The sequence below is a fragment of the Danio rerio genome, chromosome 7 (genome assembly GCF_052040795.2).
Source record: "Danio rerio strain M-AB ecotype USA chromosome 7, GRCz13ab, whole genome shotgun sequence".
Taxonomy (NCBI): Eukaryota; Metazoa; Chordata; class Actinopteri; order Cypriniformes; family Danionidae; genus Danio; species Danio rerio.
Window position 1 is genome coordinate 59,494,285 of NC_141027.1, and position 13,653 is coordinate 59,507,937.

At 35.1% G+C, this 13,653-nt stretch overlaps 1 protein-coding gene, 1 non-coding gene and 1 pseudogene across 3 annotated transcripts; 1 reads left to right on the forward strand and 2 right to left on the reverse strand.

Moving 5' to 3' along the window:
- Window positions 1–146: 146 nt before the first annotated feature.
- On the reverse strand, window positions 147–9,360 carry haus6 (HAUS augmin-like complex, subunit 6). Its single transcript, NM_001079974.1, is given in 16 exon segments — window positions 147–1,014; window positions 1,108–1,234; window positions 1,549–1,644; window positions 2,088–2,220; window positions 2,314–2,407; window positions 2,490–2,592; window positions 2,756–2,885; window positions 3,340–3,533; window positions 3,623–3,796; window positions 3,902–3,956; window positions 4,050–4,112; window positions 7,275–7,419; window positions 7,547–7,679; window positions 7,945–8,023; window positions 8,112–8,207; window positions 8,938–9,360. Coding segments are annotated over 16 exon segments (2,385 nt in total). The 5' UTR covers window positions 9,054–9,360; the 3' UTR covers window positions 147–367.
- Window positions 1,293–1,423, reverse strand: LOC137496269 (small Cajal body-specific RNA 8). Its single transcript, XR_015496697.1, has one exon.
- Window positions 9,361–11,326: 1,966 nt separating the features above from the next.
- LOC147843217 (uncharacterized) lies at window positions 11,327–13,369 on the forward strand (annotated as a pseudogene). The gene is made up of 2 exons (XR_015496296.1): window positions 11,327–11,847; window positions 12,806–13,369. The product of XR_015496296.1 is annotated as an uncharacterized LOC147843217 (transcript).
- Window positions 13,370–13,653: the final 284 nt, after the last annotated feature.

The following is a 13,653-nucleotide window of genomic DNA, read 5'->3' on the forward strand; positions in this document are numbered from 1 at the left end:
GGATTAACAGGTGCCTGCTGCTTTTCCACCTTTCAAACCATTATAACATCTGTATACTATCATTGTGCGTCTTGGTTGTACATTTAAACAAATAATAATCAGAAAAGGAAAACAAATGCATTTTAATACTCCGAGATAACCAGAAATAGCAAAAAGAGGTTTATTACACATTAACAAAATACACATTTGAGACAGTTTTACAATTTGTACATAAAGTTCAGTACAAATGACGTAAGAGTTCACATGGTTCAGAAAAAAAATTAAGTTAGTAGACAATAAAATGGTTATTGCAAAAACACACGACAGCAGTGTGCAAAATTTCATTCAGAAGACCAATATGTAAACAATTACAGTTGTTTAAGACACATTAGTATTCATCAAGATTGACATTAACTAAATTGGGAAGGGTAAGATTTTCAGCACGAGGAGGAGAAGAAAGACTCTCAAGTCTGTCTAAATCAAGAGAAAAATGGTCAGTTGTCCAGTGGCTCAAATCTTTGCTCATACTTAAATGTACTGGGGAATCTTTAAAAACAGATTTATCTGAAGAAGCCCCCAAACACAGTTGTTCTGTCAGTTGGGGAGTTTCATCAAGATAACACAACCCAACAGATGGCAAGCAAAGTTCTTCATCCCTCGCTTTTTCACCAGAATTCTCAACAGAGCTGTCGCTGTTAAATGATACATCAAACAGGTCTGGGGGCTCCTCTTGAGCAATGCTGAATTTAATAACATCACTTGAGCATTGACTGGTAAGCACCTCCATTTGTGAGGAGTCCCACGACAAAGTTGAGTGAAGGGTAGACCCCTGCTGGACAGGAGGAGAAGTGCAATTGTCAAGATTGGTTGAAAAAGACATGGAAGACTCTAAATTTAGGGTCTTGCACGGGCTGTTCATATTAGCCATGGGTGTCTTGAGCCAAGAAAGGCTGTCTTGCTGATTCCAAGACGCTTGTTTCTTCTCAGCCAATCCTTCCTCCACAGCTTTTCTCCATGAACTTCTGACATCTTTAACTAAAAGATAGTTTGTGTTAAAATCCAAATGTTTAAACACAACATTTCTAATAAAGTAGAGAATACTACATGTTTAGGCTACCAAACACATACTTAGACTCTCAGGAGTGCGGCAAAGTTGTTTCCTAGATGAAAAGGGATCCGATATGGCATTTAGTAACTGTCCAAGGTCTACATCACTTCTTTGATTACCTGGACTCATGATCACTGCATCTGCAAACTGAGAACCAAACCGTAATTAGGTTTGGGTACATTTGCATTAACAAGTATGTAAGACTGTATGTCTGCCCCGTATCTGTCCGTGGCGATTTCTCTCAACTCGCACCGGTCATCAGAGAGCAGGTTTGATATAGGGAAAACTTGTGAAGGGTAGAGTACTGCTTAACACTGCCCTTGTATCAGTTTCCCACTGCAAAAAATGTAAAACTACAACCCACCACCATAGCCAGTTTAGTTGGTGCTACATGGCATAATTTTTATGTATTATTATACTGCAACGAAGCAAAACTTATTTAGTCAAAAACACACACATACTTGACTTGCCAAGTTGTCACACTCTAAGTCTAGAATTTGAGCCTTGGTCTTTAATACAGAGGCCTTTGGCTTGGAGTGCAGATTTGTGTGGCAAGGCTGCAAAAGAGAAAAACGAAAACTAAAATGTTAAAATCAATACCACAACAATTTTATAAACATCCAAAAAATGATTAGCTTCAACAACGCAAACTCATATCTAGTACAACAAGCATGCATTCCATTACTTGCATGGAATTGTGTGCATTTTATAGTTACAGCCTCATCAACCTTGAAATCTGTCTTTTTTATTGGATCTAAAAACAAATTCGAGTAAACTATTGTGCTGCTAAACATGGCATAAATTAAATAGCAAATTACAAACTACAGACAGTTCTGTACTCAAAGTAAAAAGTAAAATAAACTTTTACTTTACCCCAACTTGTTAAAAAAAGTAGATGTTTTTATTTGTGTAGCAAACAAAACGTGTCATAATGTGCAGCCTTTCATCCATGCATGCAAGGATTGCTGGTCTCTGCAGACATCTCTATGGAGAAAACTACCTGTTTTGGACTGGGTGTCTCAATCACAGACAGAATAGTTTCACATGGTGGTGTCCCACAAGTCACATGTTCTGGTGAAAAGCAGCTATCAGAGGGCACAAGGACATCCTGATCTTCAGTTGCCACAGAAGATCTGTAAATAACGTGTTTTGATGTATTGTCACGCAAACAAGATCTTTTCTGAAGTTTTACCATCTAAAAAAAACAAGATAAAGTTGTACCATACATTTTGATCTCTGGCTTCAGGTGAACTTCTTGTTCCAAATGAACGACTGCCACTGTGGTATCAAGTTTTTCTTTTGATGGCTGCTCAAGCAGGTCTTGAAAGCAAGAGAAAAAAAATTTGCAGCATCTCTATGGGGAAAAATATTATTCAAGGAGCAACTTGAGCTGTAAACTTACCATGTGGTTTACATGGATACTGTGAAATGACACTAGCCTGAAAGCTAGCCTCAGAAGCTGGCTCAAATGAGAGAGCAACCATTGGAGATACTAAGTCAAGAACCTGTTAAGAGATGCAGAAAACTGATCATTTTAAAGCAAAAGAAACTAAACCAAATGTGTTACTTCTGTAAAATCTGACACAAAAGAAACCAGTACCCTAAACAACCTTAAAAAAATGCACAACATAGAAATAAAACAAGAAAAGTTGTTGTGACTCCACTTACAGGATCCTCTTCAAGAAAACACGTGAGGGGTGTATTTTTCAAACAGTTTGCCCACTTGCACTCCCATTCTTCCTCTAGCTTCCCAATGGAAACCTTGATCTCTGCTGCATCTTCTTTGACCAATTTCCACCTAGAAAAAAAAGTAAAATAGTAAATTTTCACAAAAACCATTTAATCTAATCAATAGTTTGATCAATATTGAGCTTAATAATTAGTAAAGGTCCCAAATTCACTTTGTCCCTTCACATACCTTTATATTTCAGTAGACTCTTAACACAGAGGGCGTGGTCACAGATTTAAACTAGCAACTCATGAATTAAACCTGATGTTGATCAATTAACTCACAGCTGACAGTGATTTTCAAATCCCTGGTTTGTTCATTTATTTTTTTTTATTGTGTCAATGTAATTCAAACTAGTTCTGATTGATGGTTGATTTAAAAAAAAAAAAAAAAGTTTGTTTTACCTTTGTTACTTTATGGTTTAAATAAATTACAAAAACTAAACTGAACTGTACCTCACCATCATTACAACACTTTTTCTAAATATAAAAGGCAAATAAATGACAGGTATATTTATTGTTACCTTATAAGATTGAGGTTTTCTTTTGAGCGTGTGAAAAGCAATGCATGCTCCTGGACATCTTGGTTTTGAAGCTGTACACTCGGCCCTACAATTTTCTCTCTCTCCTCACGAAGAACGTGTAATCCTTCATTCAAAAGTGCCAGCAAACGCACAAGGACAGGCTGCCCTCCCTCATACAACCTAACAGCACTGGACTGTAGAGACAGAATGTACTGTTATATGTCCGATCTCCAAAATTAGAACGCTGAAGTTTTCCTTCACAATTTTTGCATGAAGCGCTCACCTGGTGGGATAGACGTTCCATCCTTTCACGCAAAGCCGCAGGCATCTTTACATTCAACTCCTGTCCACACAAGATGTACTGGTCCACCTGTCCATTGATCACACTTGCCACTATGTCTCGCTTTCCTTGATGGTTGGATAAGAATCTGTCTACCTCATTCCAAAGGCCTCGCAGCTAATAGTACCAAAATCAATATGATTAGAATGAAAACAAATTACAGTAATATATTCATAAAAATTATATTAGTAAAAAAAAGACAATAATTCTTATAAATTAAACCTTCTGGACTTTTGCAAGAATGACTTCTTTCAAATCTGTGATGCTGTCATGTTCTCTACAAGCAAAAAAATAAAGTTAAGTGAAGTAAAATGATAGACATCTATGCTATTTCTGTTTATTTGAGAAGTGTCAATAATGAGGTGCTTACTTAAGCAGACTGTCATATTTGGCATTCTCTGCATCAAGGTCCCTCAAAGACTTTTCCAAAACTCTGGGGGTAAAAAAGACATGGTTGCACATGTAATGCTGGCTTACATAGTAGGGGAAAAAAAACTGTAAAGACAGCTTAGGTGTAATGATGATCTAAAAATACACCAATTAATTGGCTGATACAATACAATCTCTTCCTTATATGGGGAAAGCCTGAAACATAAGCAGTATCATTAATTTTTATTCCTTTTCCTGAATCAGGCCCTTCTGACCTGAGCAACAAGACAAGCACATACTACAGTAAGAGCACCTTGCCTCAGACTCAGACATTTAAGAAGAGGCAAAACTTTGGAACTAAATTCCTGTTCATGCACAGTGAAAAACAGCTTGTTGTTGTACGGAGGTTTAATAGGTGACAGAGACACAACTTGAAGTGTAAAAGAGAGAAACAACAGTGTTTCTGCAGTGGACTTGCTATTCTTTTTCTGACCAAAAGGTCACAAAGAGCAAGTACTCCTGAACCGAAGTCTGCGATAACTAGTCTAAGATGCTCTTGAGTAGGCACCATAACGAGTTGCTCATGTCAGCACACACTCAAAGCACACAATGCACACATTTGTACAAGTACATGTACAACCTACAAAATACTAAGAAAAGTTCCCAATTTTAAATTATTTGGGTTCTTTGAAGGTATTATAAAACTTTTTTTCAAAAACATGTTTAACATGTTAACATACTCTGGTATTTATTTTCAAACAGTTTTAATCTGACCTACAACATGCACTAAAGACTAAAATATTTTTTAGGATTATTGTTTGATACAAAATTTATAGTTACGTTAACATTCATTCATTTATTTGCCAAGTTTAACAACAAACTGGTTTATTGTGATTAAATGTTAATCAAGAAAACCCATAGTTACTGCTCATTGTTAATAATTTAATGTTAACTAACAGGTAATTATTACTGTTGTTTTATATAGTTCTTTGGCAATTTTCATCTCTACTAGTTTACCAAGTAACTAGTTTATTTAAAAGTTTTCTGTACTATTTTTTTATTTAAAGAGGTGGTCCAGAATGTAATTTTAAGGCTTAGTTGTGTTTATGAGATACAAAACAATGTGTGTTCGAGGGATGCATTGATCCCAATACTTGAATTGGATATGGGTTCGATACCGCATATGTTTGCTGGAGCGGATATCGGCCAGCTGGTACTAATCCAAATCTGATCTTGTGCGTGCGCTATATTCTGTTTATGAGCCAACTAAGCCATGAAGGTAGCCTATTATAAGGGACCAGAACGTTGTCATGTAGGCCTACTATATCCTAAATGTTCTGAAGCCATTCTACAGTTTAATGTGAAGTACAGATGGATATTCACGTGGTTAAATTCATGTTCACTTCAGAGCTTCCCGCCACTGCGCCTGTCAATCATTCTCCATTCATCCACAATTCAAACTGCTTGTCGCATTTATGACAACAGGAAAAACTTCTTCCAAGACTATTTGTTCCTGTTAGTTTAAATAATTAGTGCAGAAATGCATTTAGTTTTGCATTAAACAGGTTAATTTTGACCTGCAGCAGGAGTTAATTTCATTGGTGTTTCTACATCATGTTGCGCTGTGTCTGTTAGATCAGATCATATTCACAATACTGGAGTGGACAGGGTTATTACCTGCTCTTCACACACAAAGTATGCCTATCTGAAATGTTTCATTAGAAAAGCCTCAACAATACATTGGACAAATCCTCAACGCACATATTTCTTCCATTTGAGCTGCTGTTTTGCAAATGTTTGCAGATACCGCATCGCTGCACGCTTTGTCTCCAATGCATCAAGCTCTTTCATTCACTACTGGCTACATGTGCAAAGACAACGTGCGCCACTCCGTAAGATTATTCTTACAATGAGTTTGTTATCCCATCCCTCAAACTGAGTTTATTCTTCCAATGGGAACATTTTAAGTGCTACAAATATTTTTAAAGCCTGGCCCATTGTGGTCAAAGTAGTTTATTAAATTAATAAAAGTTAAACTTACGCAATGTAGATTGTCATTAACAGCAAATGATTTAGCCTAATATAGGCTACTCTGTAGCTGTGAAAAATTTCACTGTAATTGTATCTATTAATATTTTATTTAACAGACCTGTTTGGGTTTTGGCGCTGAAGCATATAAGCGGACCTTGTTTTGAACTTTCTCCGTCTCACTCACAGCGAGATTTGGAGAGGGATTATTAAGTAAAACTGGAAACAGATGGTTTAGCTTAGTCTGCATCAAACCTGCAGGAAAATATCAGGCTTTAATTTAATAAAATTAATCAATTTAGTAAAAGGCTAAATATTTTACCAACGATGTCAATAGTAGCCTATTGCAATATAAAAAAAAAATCTTAATATTAAAAAGGAAAGCACCATATCACAACAAATGCTCAAACAGCAAGCATAATTTTAGTTAGATTGTGCTGTCTGTCATGTATACTTATAAACTTGAAGCACTTCTCTCTTTGTGTCGTATCCTTTGGAAGCCTAAATACATAAACGAAGGAAGTTCTGTGGAAATAGCAGCGTTTGGACAGTATTTTAGCTTTCACTGCTGTAAGTTAACATAACAGTGCCTCTGGCCACACCCCTTAGCTGTGCAGTGTGTGTGCTCAGTAAAAATATCTTTGTGACCCACTGGTCCGGATGTATCTTTTTGTAGTCCCCAAAGTTTGTTCATTGTAGGCTTTGTTAAGCTAACTCTGTAAAAGCCAAGGTCTCTCTTTGCATTTTACATTCAGAGATGCTGTTTATGTTCACACAGCTACATTACACATTAACTAAAGTTTAATATATGATATTGTAGTGGACCACCCATTTAAACCTATTTAATTATAAAAGTGTTGTTTATTTTACTTTTTAAATGTGAAATAAAAACCATACTTTTAAATGCATAGTTCTGATTAAATGTGCAGCCAAAGCCCTATACTATTTTATTTCAACATCAGGAGGAGCATAAAATGAAGGAGGTTGAATAAAAAGAAATCAATGAAGAGTCACGGATTCTAAAACTATAGTGACACCTGGAGGTGTTCGCATGTGTCAGCCGTTCATGCAGTATTGAGGTAACCTTTATAATGGAAGCAAATCATCTAACTAGAAGACTCAACATCTTACAATAGGACACTACCTAAAAAATGTATTATAATTTAAGAGTTGTGAATTTAGGATTTAGGACACATACTTAGCTCTTTTCTGATAGTCTTGAATAAGAAAGTCCTGCTCAACAGTCACTCTCTGGAACTGTCTCTTCACCAGCTGAAATCTTTTTAACTCCATCTCCTCTGAACTTGCTGGTACCGCAGCAGCCTCAGGAACCCACATGCCATCTAATTGACGATGCAACAAATGTGTAACAAATATAACCAATTTAAACACATACGTTTAACATGAAAATTGTTCTATAAAACAGCCCTGGGTACTTTCAGTGGTTAGGAACTAATAATAATTACATACCAGTGTTAAATGTCTTCATTGTTTTCAGCATGACGTGTTTAGCTAAGTGAAGCATCAAGTTGATAAATTTGGGTCCAAAAGCAGACAGCAAATGTGATGCAGCCACCTTAGGAAAAGCACTGCCTTCTTCATTCTAAATATTAAATACGAAATTAACTCAAACAAAAATGTGAAAATTGCACAGAGTGAAAAACAGTATTGAATAAAATGGAAATATCAGTAGTGAAACAATCAAATTCATTCAGATATATCTGTACCTTAAACATTTATACAGTTATACAATCCTATAACTGTAACATTATATCAGTTATATTAATAATACAGTTTGTCTGTAAAGATTCTCTAGCAATGCAACAGGCAGACTAGTAACAGAATATTGTATATAAAACACCACATACCGCTATCTCCTGGAGCCATGCAAAAGCCACCTTGCGAAACTCAGCATCACTTTTATGATCCCAAACTAGCCAGCAATTTCTAAGCAAACAAAAATATTTTTAAATTTGGAATGTCAAATTACAACAGAATAAGAAGGAAACATTTAAATATGACTATATAGTTCTACCTGAAGACGTCTTGGGCACGAGTGGGATTCAGTTTATTAAATAAAAAGTGAATGACAATGTAGAATGCCTCTTTGTTTGGTTTGTCAAACATGTTCCTATAAAAAAATATAATAACATGCATATAGTTTTATTTACACAGACAGACAGACAGACAGACAGACAGACAGACAGACAGACAGACAGATAGATAGATAGATAGATACAAAAATTTTGGTTTTATTCAAACATTAAACTTCTTGATATAATTTGAGAAAAATGTTCTTCTTTGCAAATGTTGTTTTGAAGTCATACTCTGATGCATTAAAATATCTCAATTTCCTTTTGAATTCTGTTTCTAAACAAACATGTCCTTTTTTGCATACAACTTTAGAGCCTTATCTTTTCTATTTCTATCGGTATGTCTTTGTCAATATGGCCCCACGAATAAACTGTCAAATTGTACCCTTCAAAAACCAAATGAAGGGCAACTTGCATATAGTTGTTAATATATTTTTTCCTACTAACGTTAAAGAGAAATGTCTGAACAACAAATTATGTTGAAACTAGAGATATATCTCGTTTATTCTATTAAAATATTTACATAGATCACACTAACGTTAAGTGATGGAAAAATTATAATCAATGTTTGTGGCTGTAACTCAAGAAATATTAAAGATCTATAAACAACCTTTTACCGAAGTTAAAAGTCCTGCTGATAAAATTAAAGAAAACTAAGATTAATTAGGTCAATTATACATAATAGTCACAAGAACTAAACTACATTCTGGATAACACGGGCTAACATAGAAGCTATTCGGATGTGAAGAAAATAAAGATAAGACTTACATTCCCAGATTCAGATGTTTCGTTGTTTTGGTGACGGAAACGTTATCCGGTTTGAATTTGAGGCACAAGAGACACCACCACAGGTATTTACCATCTGTTTTCTTAAGTTTAGACATTTCGCTAAACACAGTAACGTTAGCAGGCTAACGTTAAAAGCGTCAAGATTGAGCAACAGATAACTCTATAACCCATTCAAAGCATAGTGTTCGAAATTAGATTTGACCTGTATGCGAGCTATAAATTAACTTAAGCCTAACGTGACTTGTTAAAATATTTACAATGTGTGGGCACAGCAACTTCCTTCTAACCGCCAAATTATTTGAGCGTGTTTAGAGTTTCCGTGAGTCTGTCTAAAATGTGTCACGACAAGCTTATGCCCTCGTCCAGTCCTGATCCACATCTACGCATAGTAGGCTAAAGTGAAATAGCGAAGCCATCATTTAGCACTTAAGTGCGTGTAATACGAGGATGTATTGGGACGCGACCACTGAAGATGGGCGGGATCTCCATTTCGTTACTACTACGGCGAGCGAATAAGAACAAATACGTCAACGAGAAAACAGCACGCTTTTTTAGTGACGTTAATTAGTTTAACTATAGCTCTAACATAGGTCAATTCCTCAAGGGTTGCAGCTCTGCACAGTTTTGTTTCAACCCTAATTAAACATAGCTCTTTTGAACAACTCAATTGTTTGGATCAGCTGTGTTTGATTGAATCTTTTTCCCATGACTGTCTATAGGCTATACACATTCATAATATGTAAAAATGTAGAAAGTCTATGCATTCGGTCTTAAAGTCTCACCTCTGTTATTTAATGTTACTCAAAAAATCAGAATGAGAAAATGAGATTCGCTGCATAAATAACTAACTTAGTAACTTTAATCTGCTGTTTGTGTAAATTATACGGTGAAGAAAAGGTGATTGACTTTTGATAACTTTACACAATTTATGTATTTAGGTATTTATGTCATTTTATAATTAGTATATTACTCATTTTTATTTTTCTGCCTTTACATTGCTGCATGAAAGTCTGCCACTTGGACATGGCCTCACAGCCATTACCATAATGTTAGGTTCCTCAATCTGCTGACTGCATGTTAGTTTGATTTCATCTAGACATACCTTTGTTTAAGAATGTTGGTTGGAGATATTGCAAAAAAAAAAAAAAAAGAAGGATACAGTAGATGTTTAATCAGGGCTTCCATTTTTTTTTAGTCAGAACAATAGCCAAAAACAACCAACTCAACAAGTTAAACTGTGAAAAAGACTTTAAAGTCTTAAATTATGCATTGTGTAAAAAAGAAGCCAGTTAATAGTTACAGTGCAAAACTTATGCCTCACATTATGACATCGGCGAAGTACTTTTTCAAGAAAAACAGTGTCAACTTAAACTAGCTGTATATAAGATGAAAGCTCCTGCTCAGAATGGTCAACAGTTGCAATGTTGTAGCAGTTCTGTTAGTTCTTAGTTCTGTTAAGTGGACCTTGGACCCTTTAATATTATTTGCTTTGACAAAGTTTTAGAGGCTAAACACTGAGAAGTGCCTTGTTAGGTTAGATAGACACTTTTGGTGATTTCTAGCTCTGCAGCCATTTGAATTTTAACAGGTCAAATTCATCAGTGTCCACTTCACTGGTATTCACTGGTACAATTAATCTGACTCCATTAAATTGTTATTATCATTGACATAGAGAAAGAATCTCAAATCCTTAAAGCAGGAAAAGTTGTTTAATTATTTACATGTTTAAATATACAGACAGTTAATTGAAACATAATAACACACTACTTTATAGACAAACTTAGCTGTAACATATGCACTGCTGTGCAAGACTGATGAGGCTATGTTTATTTAAAAAATAAATAAATAAATAAATAAATTATATATGTATATATATATATATATATATATATATATATATATATATATATATATATATATATATATATATATATATATATATATATATAAAAACATGAGCAACAAATAATGTTTGTTGCATTGTCTGCAAAGAAATACAGGTCAAAGTAAATTTAGAAATTCCCTACTTTCTTTTCTTTTCTTTTTCTTTTTCTTTTTTTTTTTGCACAGATGCAGAGGGAGCAGAGAAACACAATAGCCCCTTTCACACATACAGACCTTTCCGGAAAATTGCCGGCAATTTTCCGGAAAGGTCCGTATGTGTGAACAGTCCCTTTTTGAAAATACCGGTAAATTCGTTCTGGCTATTTTCCGGAAAGAGAAGTTGTAACATTACCGGTAATTTGCCGGAATGCTGCGCTGTGTGAACGCAGAAGGAACATTGCCGGAATGGCACGTACGAGTCCTAGAACGTGCTGACGTAAGGTGTGTACTCCGGCCAATCAGAACATTCCTACGCTGATGACGCATTCACAAACAGCTGACTCATTCACAAATAGTAGAGCTACAAACAGCTGACGCGCGGTTTACAAAAATAAAAGTAATGGCATCAAACTGGAACGACAATGAAATTAAAGTCCTTCTCTCTATCCGAGCGGACGAAGAGATTAGTCGTCATATAAAAGGAACCGTTAGTGATGCGGTAACCTATGATAAAATAACAAACCGTCTGCGTGAACAAGGCATCCACAGAACCAAGAGTCAGGTCATTAGCAAATTAAAAACACTACGGCTAAAATTTCTCAAAGTAAACGATCACCATAAACAAAGTGGAAGTGGCAGAATTTCCTGGGCCTATTTTGATCTTTGCCAGTCTATCTGGGGGTCTAGTCATTCTACAAACCCCGTGGCATTGTCCAGTAGTTTAAATTCAGTTGATCCTGAACCTAACGCCCCCGAGGACTCGTGTGAAGGAAGGAAGTACTTCGACTCAAATGACAGAAACTCAGGTACCACCTTCTGATGCTGAGCAGATGGACTGTGTTACAGGTGGGTAAAATTATGTAAATGTTTACCTAATAAATGTGTGACATAACGTAAAACGTGTATGGAAATATTATTGTTTCTTTTTTTCCACATACAATGCTACTGTAATTTACAGTAAATGCTGTTGTGTTTTTGAACTATGCTATAGTAAAGTATTTTTATTAACCTATGCTATGGTAACAATTTTATGAATATAAACACATTACCCAATACTGTAGTTTTCTACAACTATATATATGTAAATGTGTGTGTGTGTGTGTGTGTGTGAGATACTATTCACTATATGTCAGGTAATACTACAGTTTGCTGGAGCATTCATTAACAAAGTGTTGTAAATAATATAATATATACAGCACATTGCACATTTATTTACTAGTGTTTTAAAAAAAAACTAGCATTTAATATAAATCACTTAAGTATATTTACATGTGGGATGTAAATTATAATATACTTTATAGTAAGATGTTTGTATGTTGGTAGTAGATAAGAGGAACTAACAAAGAACTGTATTTTAGTAGCATTAATTTCAAATCCAACTTTTTACATTTTCAAAGCTGCACATGTAGACTTTGGTTAAATGCATTATGAACTAACAACAAGCTATATTGCATTTGTCAGTCAACATTAAAGGGATAGTTTACCCAAAACTGAAAAATATCATCATTTACTCATGCTTAACTTGTTATAAACCAGTTTGTGTTTTTTATTTGTATTAAATATATTATTAAATATTTATCTATCCTGCACAAAATAAGATATTTGGAGATTGTTGAAAAACTGTAACCATTGCCTTCCATGGTATTTGTTTACCTAAGTCAGTAGTTACAGGTTTTCAGCTTTCTTCAAAAAAGGTTTTTGTAACAAGTTAGAAGTGGGTAAATCATAACAGTTTTTTTTGGGTCAACCATGCCTAGTTACTTAAAATATTGATTGTGTTGGGTTTTTTATCCTCCTTTTTTAGGTTTCACTCAGCCACCAAGGAAGAAGGCAAAAAAAAACAAAGATCACATTGTTGACTCCATAACTACAGTGTTACACACTATGGAAACATCATTCAGAGAGCAAGAAGCACTCCGTGTTCAGCAGCAACGAGAGTATGAAGAAATGTTGCGCAAAGAGGCAAAGGAAGAGCAGAAGGAAGAAAGGGCAAGCATGATGGCAATGTGGAAGGAGATGATGGAGTTCCAAGGGAACCTCCTAAAGGACATTATGATGCGTCCACCCCTGGCAACTTCTCTTCCCTTAAATCCACTGTACCAACATCCTCACAGCTTCAATTTTCCAAGCCCTAGTACTAGCTACATGGTACCATATCACCCTCCAGGACAAGATGAAGATGCCTCTCACCATCCTCAGTTCAAACCTTCATTCTTGGAAGATTTGCAAGACTAAATTAAAATAAAACAGTTCACTTCCATTTTAAATAATTTTTTAATGAGAATTAGTTGATTATATGTGTTATTATTGCTTCTGTTTCCACAAACCAATATGTATTTTGTGCAGTACAGTAAGTATTTGTTCTATCCACAAAAGTATAAATGTTCATATTGAGTTGATACCATCTAAATATTATTTATGATGAACAAAATATGTAACTATAATACATTCATAAAATGTTAAGATTTTTGTTGCTTCATGGCCAGCTAAAATAAACAGTTTAAATCCATTTGCAGAAGGTTTTCTTATCAAGTTCAAAATAACTGGAATACACAAAGCGTGGACATGCACACAAAATATCAGGCTAGCCGTTTAAGAAAATGCCAAATGCAAAGAAATAGTATCTGTCATCATTTATTCACCCTCATGTTG